General features: G+C 40.3%; 1 protein-coding gene across 5 annotated transcripts in view; it reads left to right on the plus strand.

The window, feature by feature from the left end:
• The window catches only part of ARHGAP26 (Rho GTPase activating protein 26), a 276,121-nt gene that overhangs the window by 170,189 nt on the left and 87,523 nt on the right, over positions 1 to 18,409 (plus strand). For all 5 annotated transcript variants that reach the window (XM_026696419.2, XM_087924476.1, XM_087924475.1 and 2 more), the window contains exons 15-16: positions 8,925 to 9,009; positions 17,734 to 17,792. In XM_026696419.2, the coding sequence (XP_026552204.2) occupies positions 8,925 to 9,009; positions 17,734 to 17,792 (144 nt within the window). The remainder of the gene's footprint in view (positions 1 to 8,924; positions 9,010 to 17,733; positions 17,793 to 18,409) is intronic.

Below are 18,409 nucleotides of genomic sequence, written 5' to 3' on the forward strand. Positions count from 1 at the left end.
ACTATAATTAAATACAAAGAAGGCTAAACTAATGGCAACAGGTAGAACAATCAGTCTAAGAATTGTCAATGTGTTTTGGAGCATCCGTGGAAGCATGGGAGGATGGGTCCATTCATCTGCCACTGTTCCTCTTTGGAAATTTGGCCTTTCTTGGTGAGGTCATTGAGAGTTCTCTTGATCTGATTGTCTACTTTCTGTTTTGGATTGATATTCACTGGGATATAAGTTTCTTTGCCTAGTAATTCTTTCACTTTTTGCATGTATTGTGATCTGTAGTTCAGCCTTTGTTTGCTGGTAGGATGATGATCGTCTGGTCCTTTTTAAAGCCTTTTTTGAAGGCTACTCTGTCCTCTGCTTTAAACAACCCAACCAAAAAACCACCAAGACCACTCCCACAAACACTGACAAGGCAAGCCATTAAAATATAAAATGAGAGCAAACCCCACTCTTTACTAGCACTGATGATGTTACCTAGTTTGGGTAATGAAACGTCTGCAACAAAACGCCAAGCTCAGAGAGCACCATGCTCATTTCAGCCAGGAGCTACAAATATTCTCCTCTAAAGGAACGAAGATTTGCTTAGCCTATTGGCTAAGGTATTTCTGAGAGAGCATAGGTAAAATTCATTAAAAATGAAAGTTGTACTTTAATGGAAAATCTCTCCAAATATGTATTCTAGTTTTTCTAGGAAGCCCATCATTTTTCAAGGCCAACACTGTTTCTAACAGTGAGTGGTCTGACGCTTCTCAGAAGCTAAGCAAGGCACAGGGTAAGTCATCCTGTTGATTGATTCTAACATCTGGTAAATTTTAGAGCATCACATGAACAATATTATGGCTTTCAGCCAATTGAATTCATTGGCTTCCTGTCCCATGAACTTGCAGCAGGATAGTTGTGCCATGCTTGGGAAACAAAAGCACACATTTTCTCCTTATGTTGAAGTTATCTCCATATATGGCAGAGCCAAAATGCTCCACTGGAATGAAGGTAATCTTAACAGGTTGTTCAGGAGGCAGAAGGGAATAATAGCATCTGGGTAGAAAAGTCTGTTTCCACACTTCTTCTTCCCTGTACTTGAATCATTTAGCAGCCTCTTATATTAAATACTATTCTTGCTTTCAAGCTTAGCATTTAATCTTTTTAAAAAAAATACAGAGTTGAAGTCCTGAGCAGAAAAACCAGCAAATGGTATGAGAGGAAAAAAAAAGTGTTTTGGGCAGTGCTTTTAAAAGATGAAAAAGCGGTGCATCTTTTTGCAGTTTTATAGCACCAAAATGTATAGGGCATTTCTCCTATTAAAGCCAGTCATCTGATCAGGCCTTGAAGAAGCTGTACATGTGTTTATAGATAGGAATACAAATAACTCAGAATGTTTACAGTGGTGGACACATTTTATCTTCTTTTCCTTAAAAACAACAACAGCACAGGAAACAAGGACATATTTAAAGAGAAGAATGTGGAGTTTCGTGGAGGGAAGAGAAAGCCGCTTGGAAGTAGAGCCTGTGCAAAGAAATCTAGGGCTCAATGTGTGGTATGTCCAATTAAAGGGATGGAAAGGAAAGATTTCTGCTTGAAAACCTGGAGAACTATATTGCCAGTCAGATTAGATCATTTTACAGTAGATGTACTTTGCGTGTGTTTTCTTTAAGGCTAGTGGCCTTTTTTTTGTTTTTTTAAATTTGTTTAACTTGGAAATGCAGGCTCTCGTAAACACTAGATGAGCGAATCATGTGATCTGGTAAGTCAATATGTTTTATGCCTGCACTGTTTGTGAATGAGTGTGTATGTTGGCAGTATAAGAGAGCATGAACAAGAGAGGATTAATTTGTTTTCCAAGAGGCTAGCAGAAGAGCCTGGTGCTTGGGCCATTCGGAAGGTCCATTCCTAGAGATACTGTAGTGATTGTGAGGTTTTTCTGAAAGCAGATGGTTTAGAAGGCCATCCAAATAAGGCAAGGATATAGAACTGAGCCTATTTAAAAGGTTGGGTTCACATCGCAGTGCCATAAATAGCTCTGCTGCCCAGCTGTTTTTTAAGCAATTTGTCTATAATTTGATATGACTGCATTGTATGTATGAAAAGCTGACACAAGCAAAGTCCAAATGGCCAGCCTGAAAGATGTGGTTCAGGGAATAGGGAACAGAGAACAGATTTTACAGCTTCTTCCTCTTGGCTCCTCTACTGCATACCACTGTTTCAAATTGTTTGGGGTTTATGAGCTGAAGTTATGCTGAGATTTGGATCGTTCAGGGAAAGCTAACATTTCAGTCGAATTTGTTCACATGAATGGCTGGAAGAGCTAATGTGATTTTGGAGTGCAGTGCAAAATAATGGTTTATATTTAAAAGAAAAACTATAGGGATAAATGGAGAAAACCGAAAGACCATAGAGTGCAAGGGCATGAAAAGACAGAGAGAAAAGAAAGGGGAAATTAGACATAGATAAGCCATTAACTGCAGTTAACCAGTTCATTGTAGCTTTTGGATGAACATTGCACAATACCTTAAAAGTAGTTGCTTAACTTATGTATTTACCTTTACTTACCACAACCTCTTACCCATAAAGCTCATTCAACACTAAAAACTCCTCCCCCCACCACCGCCAGACATACCTAGTAATGAGTAGCAAACATAAAGTCATTTGGTTGCAATCTCCCTTAATCCTGAACTTTGCTTAGCAGGCCTCCTGAGGCTCTTTGCAGATGTTTCTGTTTTGCAAGCCAATGGGAACCTCCTGAGCAGAATTTCCTTGCCTTCCAGCAACAAATGTCAATCTGGCCTGAACCCTCAACTGGCAAAAGGTTTGCGGAGTTGTGAGCTTAAGGTCTGCTGGGTAAAGCAGCTCAGTGGATGATTTGCCAAGCAAAAGGCCCATTATACAGCAGGGTGTAAACTTCATTTTCTCTCCCACAATCCAAACAAAATGCAGCCAATGTACGAGCGGCTGGACTTTCTGTGTGTGTGCCTGTGTGTTGAGACAGACTTTATTTTTTTTTTAAAAAAATTCTATTTTGTTAAAGGGGTTGTGTCTAGCATGGTGCAACCCTGGGCAAGCATACAAGTGTACATGCCGCTCTGCCAGAAATGATTCATCTGCAAACTGTTTCACATAGTTTTGACACAGTGCAAATATACTACTTATTATTAGCAGAATGTCTCTCACTCTGACAGGCAAGGGTGCCGGGGGAGGGATGGCTTGTATTTCACACTCCCAGGGATTCCCTGCCAGTGGAAGCTGAGCTACCAAATGTGAAGCGGAGTAGAGCAAGCTTTGCTCCTTCTGCAGTGCAGTTCTCAGGTGGAGGGTCGCGCAGTTCCCTCTTAAGAGTGACTGCCAGATATAATGACCAAATGGAGGAAGAGATAAAGGTCAGGAACTGAACTGCCACTGCTGATGTGAGTGCTTGAACTGAGAGGCAGGTTTTGCTTCTTCTCTGATTGACTTCTAAGGGCCACCTGTGTATCATGACCATCGGATTTCAGTGGCTGAGGGACTTCCAGGCATCTAACGCCTGTATTTACCTCAGAGCTGTACTGTGCATTTTCCTTCTTCCTCCCTTCTTCATCCTGCCAGAGGATGACAGAAACTAACTCTCTGCATCTGTGTATGTTTGCATAGTATCTTATTACATCTATGTATGTATGTATGCATTTATGCATGTTTGTATGGTTAGTCTAGAGCGAAGAAGGACTAGAGGGGGACATGATAGCAGTATTCCAGTATTTGAGAGGCTGCCAAAGCAGCCAGAAGGCAAGACAAGAAATAATGGATGGAAACTAATCTAGGAGAGAGGCAACATGGAATTAAGAAGAAACTTCCTAACAGCGAACTCAATTAACCAGTGGAACAGCTTGTCTTCCAAATTTGTGGATGCTTCATCACTGGAGGTTTTTAAAAAGAGACTGAACAGACACTTGTCTGAAATTGTATAGGGTCTCCTGCTTGAGCAAGGGGTTAGACTAGAAGACCTCCAAGGTCCCTTCCACTCTATTCTGATTCTGACCTCTGTGTGTGTGTGTGTGTGTGTGTGTGTGTGTGTGAGTGTTACTGACCAACTTTGGAAGTCTTATTCCAGTATGTGGAGGCTGTTGGGGACTGAATGGGGCGAAACGGACTCATCCCAAGAAAGATGGATTTGTCCTTGTGACTTCTCACTTAGATTCTTTTAACCCGCTCTACATTGGGCTGCATCTGAAGATTATTTATAAACTTCAACTGTGCGGAATGTGGCTGTGTGCATAGTAAATGGTGCTTGATACATGGCACACATAACACTACTTCTGCATGAATTGTATTGGTTAACATTGTGTTTCTGGGTACAATTCAAGGTGCTGGTGGTTACTTTAAAGGTAACTTATTTGTAAACTACATGGCTTGGGACCATGTAGACCTACATGGTCTTTTTTTCAAGAGTCTCTCTACCTTTCAATCAGATCTAGCATCTTACTACTCTATAGATCAGGGGTCTCCAACCTTGGCAACTTTAAGGCTTGTGGACTTCAAAGCTGGCTGAGGAGCTCTGGGAGTTGAAGTCCACAAGCCTTAAAGTTGCCAAGGTTGGAGACCCCTGCTATAGAACATCCATCCTCCTTTCATATATTTGAATGATCTTTCATCAGGCCCTACAAACCTGGCTCTGTCCCTGAGCTTGGGGTGCTAAATGTGTTAAATGCCCCCTTTCCTAGTTGTATTGCTAACTGGCCAAGTATCTCAGTGCTTGGTATATTTACTTTGGATATTTCTATTGTTTTAAAAAAGTTTTTAGTATGTTTTGATTGTAATTGAGAATTATTACATTAGATGGGCGGCTATAGAAATGGAATGAATGAATAAATAAGCAAACAAACTTGAAAATCAGCCCTGAAAAGAAAGCTGTGAGGAAGATTCATAAAAATGTCCCGTCCATACCTAGCTCCCGTCCATATCTAGCTATATCTAGCTGATTATATGCCCAGTTGATTGAGCAATGTTACCATTAGACCTTCTTAACTCCCCCACAAGAGGGTCTAAACAGTGTTGATTCTTATTTCATTTCTGAAAGAATGCCTTTACCCTATTAAAATCTTTGTACCCCCCATAGATAATGTTATACTGTTCCTGCCAACTGAATCCTACACTCCTATTAAGCTGCTGGCAGCAACAAGTGTTTACAGCCAGCAAATTGGAAAAGCCCTTCAGTAGAGTTCCTTTGCACTTCAGCTTCAAAATCCATTGAAGAGAATCCCACGTGCTCCTAAGTGTGAATGAACATGCTAATAAAGACACACAACCATAGCCTCAAGAACCAAAATAGCTCAGGATCACCCTGGGAATATGCCAGTGTATGCTAGAATCGCATGAGAAAACTTTCCTGACTATAATCACTTCCTTCCTGAAGTTCTTAAGGTTTCATCTGGACAAAAAGGGGAAGGTAATTGTCTGTTTTCACAGAGCCGAACCAAACTACCTCTAGTTTCAATGCAGAGAGTCACTAAGCACAGCACTGCAGAGTAGAGCTACCAGTTGCAATTCTTTTGCCATTGTTGCAAGGTACAAAAGAAATCCCACATTGGACAGATCATGCAACCCTCTGGGTGTTTGGAGACTTCTTCAATTATCAGCCATTTCAAAGTATAGACCAGGAATCTCTTCTCTCCCCGCCCCCACCTCAGTCATCATAGATTGGGTTCGAAAATGCCCCACATCCATATCATGACCCAAAAATAATAGAGCAAAAAATGTTTCAGTGTTAAAAATTTTTTACCCAGAGGTACATGAGCCCCACCAAAAGTTCATGATAAAATATTCATTTATTCATTCATTTATTTATTTATTATTTGTCAATTGCTTACAAGATAATAGGTATAAGTAAAAACATAGTTATGAATTAGAATTAGAAGAACTTTATTGTCATTGTACAAGTACAACCGAAACTGTAGATGCACCCCAGCAACTGTTCGCAATACAATAAAACCAAAGCACTTAAAAATGAAGATAAGAAAAATAGAATACCCACACCTCCATTTGCAATTTGAGAGTACAATATCTACGAATATACACAAAATATGCATCCAACATTGACTCTAACGCTTAGCCGAGTATAATACACAAGAGATGGATCGTACTGTAATATGTTATTATACATCTGAATGGGATATTGAGATTTCACATCTTTTCACATCTTAATAAGGTAGTGACTTCGTGTTTATTTGTGGTTCAGATGGCCCAGGGAAACTATTTGTTAATCTAGTGGTGTGGGATTTTATTGACCTAAAATGCCGTCTAGATGGCAGCAAGTCAAAAAGATAATTGCCAGGGTGTGAGGGGTCTGTGTGAGGACGTGCCCTTATATGGATACATATAAGAAAAATAAAAAAAATATATAAAAGAAACAATAGGACAGGGATGGTAGGCATATTGGTGCACTTAGGCGCGCCTCCTACAGACCTCTTAGGAAAGGGGTGAGGTCAATAGTAGACAGTCTAAGGTTAAAGTTTTTGGGGTTTGGAGAAAAAAACCACAGAGTCAGGTAGAGTATTCCAGACGTTGACCACCATGTTGCTGAAGTCGTATTTCCTGATAGTTATCATAATATAAATAAATATTTCCTGATAGATAGTATCATAATATGAAATACAGGGGAAAAATGAACAAAAAAAGGTTTCTACTGCATAAACAACAGATAGATATTCCAATGTAAAAACTATGGAGACACACAGAGCAAAAGGACTGGGTCATGCCCAAGATCCAGATACCACTATAATTAGCTAGCTAACATCCTCTAGGCTTAGAATTAATATAGACATTGGCAATAGCATTCCAACAGAAGACATACCATGAACATCAGTGGTAAAACCTTGAGGCATGGCATATAAAGCAGTCCCCACTATCACCAGTTATGAGGGCACCAATCATACCCAGGAGCTATGTCACAGAGACTCATAGAACTGTCCAGGTATATCATAGTTGCTCCAAGATCCACCACTCTCAGAAATGATACAAGACATCAGTAGAAACAGCTCAGTTTCAAGGAGATGCTGACCCAATGCCCCTTGAGATCTCACATAACTGTTATCATACAACAATATCCCTCATCCATGACCTGCAAACAAAGGGTCAAATATGAATTTATTATGGAAAAGAATGAAGAAGGGAGGCAGTTCTGCAGATGTTTGAAGATGCTGTGACAAACTCCTAAATTTTCCAGCGGCAGAGTAATGCCCCTTAAACAACTACTGAGTTAGCCCCGTGCTGGAATTCACCCCCAAAAAAAAAAAAAAAAAAAAGAGCTTCTCCCATAGGGTGTGTGTTTGGATGCCCTGTTTTCCAGGGCCTAAGTCTTTGTGGTAAATGTTAAGGATGTGCCCTGCATAACTGGTGTGGGTTCCTCTCATTCTCATTTCTCCATCTGTCCAGTTGCACGATAGCATTGTGTTTGGCAATGATCCTCTGTCTCCTTTGCTATTGCTTGTCTCCCTCATTAAAGGCTTTAGTCCTCATTGAGCAAGAAGAATTGGGACTGGCAATTTGATTTAAGTGAAAGGGTTGCTAAGTGAAACTTCCTTTGTGCTTATGGTCTTATGTCAGCTTTACTTTACAGACTTGTGAACGTTGTTAATGCAAGGATTGGTCTGAAAGGTACTTTTTCATCACTATTGCAACTACGAGTGGTCACTAAACAAGGCAGTCCCTAAATAAGGACTACTGTATTTTCTTTCTCATGGGCAATTTGGGGCGTTGCCAGGGGCTTTGGGATAGGTTCTCTTCTCAGCACTCCCTCAGGCAGGTAGCCGATGTCAGCAACCCCCAACTTTTTGTGCAATAGAGACTGGTAACTGATTCCCTGGAAAGAGGTTTTTCTGTGGACTGGAGGGGGTGTGGTTTCACATTTTTATTTATTTGATTTGATTTGTCAATTGCAAGTTACTGCAATGTATGATTTTATATACCATACTTAGATCAGACCGAAGATGGCGTAATTCAATGTTTTCTAGGTCTAGAATTTCAAGCCTGGTGGCATAAGGTATTCTGCAATGAGTAGAGGAGTGGAGAACACTTCTTGTGAAATATTTCTGGACTTTCTCAACTGTGTTACTATCAGATATGTAATGTGGGTTCCAGACTGATGAGCTGTATTCAAGTATTGATCTAGCAAATGTTTTGTATGCTCTAGTTAGTAGTGTAATATTACCAGAGAAAAAGATTTAATATGTAATCCACCCTGGAACTCCTGTTCCCAATTCCATGATTATGTCCTTCCAAAACTACCAACCAGGAAATTGGATGGCATTATTTGTGACATGCAAATATGGGATTATTTTAAGTCAGAATTGCTATAATGAAGAATATTGCCAATTTCATCTTGATTTGTTTAAAGTCTCTCTTTCTTCTTCTTCAGTTATAGTTTGGGGTTTGATTGATGGATTCCAGCTGCAGTTTAGCTGTTCTTGTGTTTTGTATTCTGGACTTGTTTTGCCCAACTATTATGAGACTGCGTGCAGGTTGTTGAAACTATTGAAGAGTTTCTCCAAACTCTTGATGCCAAACAGAAACAAAGGTCCTCAGTTAAAGGACTTACTGGGATTGATTCTGGTGTGTTTTGGAAGGAATTGCAGATTCCTTCCTTCTTTCTTTGCCTTTTATATTCGTCCAGATAGATGGGAACCATAGTTTCAAAATACATCTCTCAACCAAAGGAGCACATCTCAAGTTAAGTTATTTATTTCCTTGTACAGTAGCTGCATCCATATATGCAGCACCAACTCCTTGTAAAGCTCATTAGAAAGATGTACAGTGAGCTACCAAAATCTAGATGACCATTTGATGACAGCAAAAATACAATTTTATATGTGTATGTATCCAGATTTCTATAGACCAGCCAACCAATATTCTGGAATGAGATTTCCACACTTTCTTTATGGTCTCATTCATGCCTCTCTCCTTAGATCCCAAAACTGCTGAAACTGAAGATGACATCTGTGCAGAATGGGAAGTTAAAACAATCACCAGTGCATTGAAAACATATTTAAGGTGAGTGAGGAAGTTCTTGTATGGGTTTACAAGAACTATCTGCCTTTCGGTGTTAATTTTTCATGAAGGATGCCTGGACTTTGCTTAGAGTTTCATTTCCTAGCTGTTTGTTTGTATGCTCTTGTTTGAATCTAAAAGGATTCCATTGGTTACTCAATGTTAATATTCTGTAATGTAAAAACTAGTGGCTAATCATTCCTATCTACAAATATTTATAAGCATAATAAACTTCTCTGCAGTACATCTCAGAATTATTATCAAGATTTCAGCGTTAACTTTCTCCAACAGCATTCTGATTTTCAAGCAGCCTTTCTGTAAGGTTCTTTAATGTTTCAGATTTAGAAAGCAACTTTGCTCTACCTCCTGAAAAACTGTCTTACTTTATGAAGTTTTGCAAAGGATAGAGATGTGGTTTGAGTTCAAGTTAGAGTTTATTTATGGTTGTATGTATTTTAAAGTACGTGAAGAATATAGGGATAGATAGTGTCATTCTATGGAGCACTAAAGCTGAAGTTAAGACCAGTAGCTCCAGTAGATTTCCATAGTTCAGTAGATTTCTCAGCAGAAGTAGCCTAAGGATGTTTATAATTCTGGCCATTCTCTGGAGTTTTTCCATCATGTACTAATCAAATCTGATCATTCTTAGTTTCCAAGTCCAGAGAAGGAATCTAGGAAGCATTAGTCTAGGAAAATCAGGAAACTATGGGTGAAAAGGACATTATGCCAGAAGCATGCTACTTCCTTTGACATTTTTGGAGAACAATGTAATTTATGACTATTAATCATGCTGCAATAAAGATAATACAAAGATTTATTTGTCGGTTGGTCATAAACCTTGAGTGTAAGAAGAGTAACCAATAATCTCTTCAGCTCCTTTCTAGCTTTCTTTTCTATTCTTTCCCTGTTTTGACAGGGTTATTTTTTAGAGCTGGAATAAATCATTTAGAGGTGTGAAGAGAAGATCCTAATCTTAACAGAGCCTTTTGTTGTTAGCAAATAACAAACTAGAGGCATTACTTATCTTTGGTGAGAGGATAGTTAATAAAAGTTGAAGATTTTTCAACCTTATCATATTCCCAGTAAAGGGGTGTAGTGAACCTCTTGTAATTCCAAAGTAAATTTCCCAGTGTATTGAGTGGAGGAAAGCTCATCTTATTCCAAATCAATTTATGGGGAACCTGGATGGTTTACAAGAATAAAACTCCAAATACAAACCGAATATACCCCTACTCCCTTGGCAACAACATTCAAACAAATCACTTCACAGGAGCCATAATGGGCTCAGGCCCATTGGCAAAATCATATCAAGAATGAGTATTTTGAAAACATTTTGGACAATAGTTGAAACTGGTCAGTAATGTGAATCTATCTTGGTCAATCCTTGTCTTTTGCTGTTCCCCTTTTACTTTCCCTATATTTAAAGAACAAGCCCAGACATCTATTATTGCTCATCCTTCTCCTAATATCAATAATTAGGAGAAATAAGGAGCACTTCCACATCCTATAGTGGTGACGAAGTTATGAACATATGAATTTGTGGTAATAATACACTATGTAACCTATAACATGATCTGAGTTTAAATTAAATCTCATTAAATGTTTGATTCAGTTTAAAGCACCATTGCATCAGATTTTGGGTTAAACTCAGCCATTCCAAAATATTTCTGCTATCCTCATTTGTAGATTGACTTGTGTTTATGGTTATTTGCTATATAATGAACATTCATGTAAGCTTACACACACAAACAACACACACAGAGGTGGGATGCTGCTAGTATAACAACCGGTTCGATGATTGTGTGCTTCACATGTGAACAGCAATGCAAAAATCCTTACCTGCTATGTTACTTAATTGGAGCAACACAGCTGAGGAGTGGCACTCTGCTCTTCTGCGCTGATCAGCTGGGATGGTAAAGGTCAGTACAGTGCAGGGGGGTGCAGGGGGGCTCCCACATAATCGTTGGAGTGAACCGGTTCTCTCCCAGGTGATCTTCGGAGCTAAGGGTTCGCCTGAACCGATCCAAACCAGCAGAATCCTACCCTGTGTATATATATATATATATATATATATATATATTTTCTGAGGTTCTGGGTATTTATATGTGGATCTTTGGTTGTTCGGGTTTTCCCGCGTAAGATTCGAAGTATCTAGGCAACGTTTCGATGAAGTCTCATTCATCATCTTCAGGCTTCTGTCTCCGGCTCTGTGCTTTTCAGAGTAATGTGAGATTGCAGCTGCTTCCTCCTTTTAACTGCCAGTGGGGTGGGACTTGATTGGGTGGGGCTTGGCTGTGTTCTGATTGGGTGGGGGTGTGTTCTCATTGGTAGGGGTTTGGTTGTGTTCTGATTGGTTGGGGGTTAGCCGTGTTCTGATTGGTTGGAGGCGTGTTCTGTTCAGGTGGGGCTTGGCTGTGCTCCGGTTAGTCTTAGTTGCTGGGGATTTGAGCTGGTGAGTTGTGATCTTGCTGTTTGGCTTCTAGTTCGTGGTCCTGTTGCATCTTCATAGTGGGTGTCGGTTTGCTTCATGTATGGCTCGGAGGGGTTTGAAGTGGGTAGTGATGCAGCTGCAGTGCAGCTTCTGGTCCATGGTCGTGTCTCATCTTCTGAGTGGGTGGGAGTCTGTTTTCTACATGGAAGTGTGGTGGTGGCATCTTGTGTGGCTCTCATGGGTGTGGGTCTGGTGTCCTTCTTCATGTTAGGTACTCGTCTGTTCATGAGGCGGGTTTCCAAATGGCTGGAAGGCGGGAGGTGTCATCTCGTTTGTTCATGCTGTGTGGGCGTTTTTCTATCTCTATGGCTTCTCTGATTATTCTGCTGTTGAAGTGTTCGGTTTTGGCGATAGTTCTGGTATTTTTAAAATCAATTTCATGTCCTGTGGCTTTGAGGTGTTGGACCAGGAAGAGGTCGTTTCTTCTTTTTGATTGAGTTCTTATGTTCTTCAATGCGTGCACTTATTCTTCTGTTAGTTTGTCCAATGTATGTGGTAGGGCAGGCAGTGCAGGGGATTTCGTATACTCCTTGGTTTTCTAATTCGATTTTGTCTTTGGGGTTTCTTAGGATGGTGGATATTTTTCTGTTTGTGCAGAATGCTGTTTTGATGTTGTGTTTTTGGAGGATCTTGCTGATTTTGTCTGTAGTGCCTTTTATATATGGGAGGAGGGCTTTGCCGTTTTCTTGTTCTCTGTCTTGGATTTTGGTTGGGGTTTCTTTTTGGATTAGGTGGGTAATTTTCTTTCTTTGGAATCCATTGGCTGTAAGTACGTTGGTGAGAGTGTGTAGTTCGGTTTTTTGGTGTTGTTCATCGGCTAAGCATTTTGTTCTGGAGATGAGTGTCTTGGCTACGGAATTGATCTGTGCTGGGTGGTGGTGTGAGAGTGCATGTAGATAGCGGTTAGTGTGTGTTTTCTTCTGGTAGATGGTGTGTCCTAGGGAGCCATTGGATCTTTTGTATACCAAGACATCTAGGAAGGAAGTTGGTTGTTGGCTTCTGTTTCCATGGTGAATTGTATTTTGGGGTGTAGGCTGTTGAGGTGTGTGAGGAAGTTGTTCAGTTTTTCTTTCCCATGTGGCCAGATTATGAAGGTGTCATCTACGTATCTGAGCCAGAGTTTGGGTTTGTGGTCGTATTTTTCTAGAGCTTGTGTTTCAAAGTGTTCCATGTAGAGGTTAAGCGATGACAGGTGAGAGGGTGATCCCATGGGTGCTCCTTCTATTTGTTTGTATTTTTGTCCATTGTAGGTGAAGTATGTATTGGATAGGCAGTGGTTGGTTAGATCTAGGATGTGCTTGGGGGGTTGTATTTGTTTTGGATGGCTGTCAAGGCTTCTTTTATTAGCACTTGGGTGAAGAGGGATATGACATGAAGCTTACTAGTAGGTCGCTAGGTTGTAAGTTTTGTTTCTTTATGATCTCGATGAACTGGAATGAGTTTCTTACGTGTGAGTTGATGGATTCTGCATAAGGTTGTAGTTGTTTGGCGAGAAATTTGGCTAGGTTTTGTAGAGGTGAGCCTATGGAGCTGACTATTGGTCTGAGTGGGGTTCCTTCTTTGTGTATTTTGGGGAGACCATAAAGCTTGGGGCATCTGGATGATTTTTCTCTGGGTATGATTCGTTGCTGGATTTCTTCACTGATGGGGAGGCTTTTATTTTGGATTTGGTAGTTTTTCTAGGTAAGTGGTGGGGTCTGTCTTTGGGGTTTGTATGTGGGGTCTTGGAGTAGGTTGGTTAGCTTGGTTTGGTAGTCAGATGTGTTCATAACCACTGTCGCATTGCCCTTGTCTGCTGGTAGGATTATTATGCTGGTGTCTTTTTCAGGTTAAGTAGTGCAGTTTGTTCTTCTTTGGATAAGTTGCTTTTGGGTGGTTTGCTAGTGCAGAGGATGTTGGTGATTTCGAGTCTGATTTTGTTAGCATCATCAGGGTTGGTTTTGGTCAGGCTGGTTTCAACTCCACATATGATGGTTTCTGTGGGGATGTGTTTGGGGGCGACAGCAAAGTTGAATCCTTTTGAAAGGACCTTGGTTTCAGCTTCAGTGAGGATCTTGTCTGAGATGTTGTGCAATGTTTGTTTCATGTGTGGCTGTGGGGGAGGGGAGTTGGTTTCTGGCATTGTTGTAGTTTCCTGAGTTTGTTGGTGTGAGTATCTGTCTTGAGGGTGGTCTGTGTTTCGGCTCTCCAGACAGCAAGTTGTTGGATTTGTCCCAAAGTAGAGGTGAATCTTGTTGCTGAGTCTGAGGTGGAGTGTGAGGAGATCTTTGTTGATTTGGTCTAGGAGAAACCTTTTCGTGTGAAGTTCATTTCTAATTAGGGCCAGTTCTGTTCTTTTAAGGATGCGTTTGGTGGCTGCTGTGTTGGTGTGGAATTTCAATTGGAAGCTTGTGGGAATTAAATTTTGATCTCGGCAGTTGCATAGGAATGCAAGGTCACATAAAATGGAGGCTCTTTGGACTTCAAGTTTTCATAAGTCCTGGTCAGATGGTGGGTTTCCTCCCGTGAGGTGCAATATTTGTTTTCTGAGGTTCTCGCGGGTATTTATATGTGGATCTTTGGTTGTTCGGGTTTTTCCAGCGTAAGATTCGAAGTATCTAGGCAAGCGTTTCGATGAAGTCTCATTCATCATCTTCAGGCTTCTGTCTCCGGCTCTGTGCTTTTCAGAGTAATGTGAGATTGCAGCTGCTTCCTCCTTTTAACTGCCAGTGGGGTGGGACTTGATTGGGTGGGGGCTTGGCTGTGTTCTGATTGGGTGGGGTGTGTTCTCATTGGTAGGGGTTTGGTTGTGTTCTGATTGGTTGGGGGTTAGCCGTGTTCTGATTGGTTGGAGCGTGTTCTGTTCAGGTGGGGGCTTGGCTGTGCTCGGTTAGTCTTAGTTGCTGGGGGATTTGAGCTGGTGAGTTGTGATCTTGCTGTTTGGCTTCTAGTTAGGTGGTCCTGTTGCATCTTCATAGTGGGTGTCGGTTTGCTTCATGTATGGCTCGGAGGGTTTGAAGTGGGTAGTGATGCAGCTGCAGTGCAGCTTCTGGTCCATGGTCGTGTCTCATCTTCTGAGTGGGTGGGAGTCTGTTTTCTACATGGAAGTGTGGTGGTGGCATCTTGTGTGGCTCTCATGGGTGTGGGTCTGGTGTCCTTCTTCATGTTGGGTTTCGTCTGTTCATGAGGCGGGTTTCCAAATGGCTGGAAGGCGGGAGGTGTCATCTCGTTTGTTCATGCTGTGTGGGCGTTTTCTATCTCTATGGCTTCTCTGATTATTCTGCTGTTGAAGTGTTCGGTTTTGGCGATAGTTCTGGTATTTTTAAAATCAATTTCATGTCCTGTGGCTTTGAGGTGTTGGACCAGGGAAGAGGTCGTTTCTTCTTTTTGATTGAGTTCTTATGTTCTTCAATGCGTGCACTTATTCTTCTGTTAGTTTGTCCAATGTATGTGGTAGGGCAGGCAGTGCAGGAGTTTCGTATACTCCTTGGTTTTCTAATTCGATTTTGTCTTTGGGGTTTCTTAGGATGGTGGATATTTTTCTGTTTGTGCAGAATGCTGTTTTGATGTTGTGTTTTTGGAGGATCTTGCTGATTTTGTCTGTAGTGCCTTTTATATATGGGAGGAGGGCTTTGCCGTTTTCTTGTTCTCTGTCTTGGATTTTGGTTGGGGTTTCTTTTTGGATTAGGTGGGTAATTTTCTTTCTTTGGAATCCATTGGCTGTAAGTACCCAACCAATCAGAACACGACCATGGCTCAACCGCGCTATCGCCGCCAGCTCATCGAGCTGGCCCTGTCAAGCTAGAAACACCAGCCTGGGCCCTGACGGCAGCTCAAGGATGCAGCAATGCTGTGGCAGGCCCACAGCTGAAGTGCGCCCAACCCCCTACCAATGAGAACACCCACCCCACCCCAATCAGAACACAGCCAAGCCCCCACCCAATCAAGTCCCACCCCCACTGGCAGTTAAAAGGAGGAAGCAGCTGCAATCTCACATTACTCTGAAAAGCACAGAGCCGGAGACAGAAGCCTGAAGATGATGAATGAGACTTCATCGAAACGTTGCCTAGATACTTGAATCTTACGCGGGAAAAACCCGAACAACAAAGATATATATATATATATATATATATATATATATATATATATATATATATATATATATATATATATATATATATATCTTGGACAATCTTGAAGCATACAGTAAAGTTCTTTCTGGAGACCAGTGGTTTCCTCTTTTGTATTGTAACTTGGTTTTTTGTTTAAAAAAGATTTGGTTTGGTTATCAATCAGCTCAAGGTTATCCATTATCCGGAAATAAATCTTCTTCCTTGCCACTCCATAGAAAACCATGAAGAAGAAATGGAGCAAGTCTCTACTCTATGATATTTCAAGAGATAAATTTAGCTCTGTATGAATAATAATTTAGCTGAAATTACTGTAACCTAACCTCAACTTAATAGGTTTTTTTTAAAAAAAGACATGTATATTTTTTAAAAAATAAGGGAAGGCTCCTCTGTTATCACATCATTGATCAAAATTTATGACACTGTAACACAAGTAATTGTCACAGAACTTTGCAAAAAAATTTCAACAACAATGAATGTTGGCTCAATGTGTTCAGTAAAGACATGCCATTGTATACTGTTGCTTTGTAATCTCTGTTAAGAGGACTTAAATAAAGCTATAATCATATTGTAGACCACAGTTCTCAAGGATTATGTGTGGGTATGAATTCACAAACTTTCTGTTACCATAATATATATGAAAGGAGTTTCCATCACATTTATTTCTCTATATTTAAAAGTCTTAATTTCTTTCTTAAACATTTGGTATTCTTGGAGTAGACATTTATAAAAGTGCCCTACAATACTACTTAGTTTTATTTAATTACTTTTTCTCCAGAGAAAAACACTGGTGGCACAAGAATGCTAAGTTAGTCCTTCTATTGAAATCTTATTTCTTGTATCTGCTGACCTCTGACTTTTGATGTTGGTCTGATCCATAATTTGATTACCTTGCTATAAAAAACAATGTTTTCTAATGTAAAAGAGTCAATATTATACTATTTTTGAAAGTGATCAACAACTTTATTTTAGGATAAAATAGTTAATGCAGTTAAACAGCTGCTATCATAAGTATATAAGATTATTAGCCTGGTATCAAGCCACTCAGTATCATTGAAAATCAGATGGCATACATATTTAATAAACCAACAATAAATATGACTGCATTTTTGAATCCCATTTCTGCAGTACTAATGATGCCTTTCCTGTGTTAAAAGAATGGATAGAGTGACAATAGCACTTAGATTTATAAACTGCTTCATAGTGCTTTACATCCCTCTCTAAGCAGTTTATAGAATCAGCATATTGCCTCCAACAATCTGGGTCCTCATTTTACTGATCTCCGAAGGATGGAAGGCTGAATCAACCTTGAGCTGCGCAGTGTGATGACCTGGGACATGGCACAAAGGCAACACAGTCAGATAATCAGTAGGAATCCCTTGATTAGCTCCAACTTTGCCCCCAATGTCCTGCTTACCTTATGGTTGGAGAAAAAGTCTCCCAGGAGCAGCCTTTGGCTGCAGAGAATCAAGTCCAAAATGTGGTGAACAAAAACTGTAACTATAAGTCCAATCAAGGCAAGATGAGATAATTAGTCCAAGAAAAGGAATTCCAGATGTGAAGGAATGGCAGTGATTCAACCCAGTTAGGAGGATGTCAGGAAAGCAGATAACCAAAGTCAACACAAGATAAACTCACATTTGTTCCCAGCAGATGCCACACTCAGCTTGCATCTCTTTTAAATTCATTCCCAGATGTGGCTAATGAAGGGAATCAGGGCCCTTTCCTCTCCCGTATGCCACGTTGCTCTCTTCTCCATTCCTCCCTGCATGCCCTAGGATGAAGAGGGGGTGGGCCTGGGTCTTCCTCTGAACTCCCTCTCCCTTGTTCTACCTCTCCCCTGCTCTGCCCAGCCAGACTTTGCCCTTCCCCAGTTTCCTCCACAGCCAACAGAGCCACACTCCCACTCCCTGTCAGCTGTTCGGAGTTTGACTCCGATAGGGGCATGACACTTAGAATTGAACCCCTGGAGTGAAAACTGAGTTAGCTTGAAATACTGCATTCTAACCACTGCATCACCATGGCTCTGTAATAGTACATGACAATAAAAGGCTTACAATTGCAAATAGTATTTTTTGCCGAGCATTTTATTGCTCTTATTTTTCTATGCTTTAATCTGTATTCCAGAATGCTCCCTGGGCCACTCATGATGTATCAATTTCAAAGAAGCTTCATCAAAGCAGCAAGTAAGCAATTTGTGACAATCTCTTCGAAGAAGCTATTTTAAAAAATATGTCTGAATGCATATTTGTATTGTACAGATATCGAGAAACTCTTTGGATAGCTTGTATAAGAACGTGTTAACTAGAATTTGGTCACATTAAATGTCATAGGGTAGTACTGAAACATTGCTTATCAGAAACACAGAAAGGACTATTTTTAATAACTTGAAATTTTATGGTATTCTATAATTGCAGTTATTCATGGGGAAACCGACTCCCTTAATTGTAATGTGAAATCTGACAAGAAATCACTCAGGCATAATTCATATGATGTTATTTCATCACTTATGTTTAATACTAAATTTAAAATTGAACATTAGAATTTCAGGCTGTATTACTTCTTTTGAGGACACGGGAAATGACTTTCCCTTTTGCTTTCTTTTCAAGAAACAAACTGTTTTCTGCCACATACCCAGTTTTCTTTTTTAAAACAACCCATAAATGAAGCTTTGTATCGACATCAGTATGGCATAGTATAAATTAGGTCACATCTTAATATATCCATTGCACAATATACATATATTTATCGCTCCTATTGCCATGGCTACTGCCTCTGTGGCATGAAGTTATCCTATTTTGTT

The sequence above is a fragment of the Pseudonaja textilis genome, chromosome 2, assembly GCF_049901715.1.
Source record: "Pseudonaja textilis isolate UNSWEBS1 chromosome 2, rPseTex1.2, whole genome shotgun sequence".
NCBI lineage: Eukaryota > Metazoa > Chordata > Lepidosauria > Squamata > Elapidae > Pseudonaja > Pseudonaja textilis.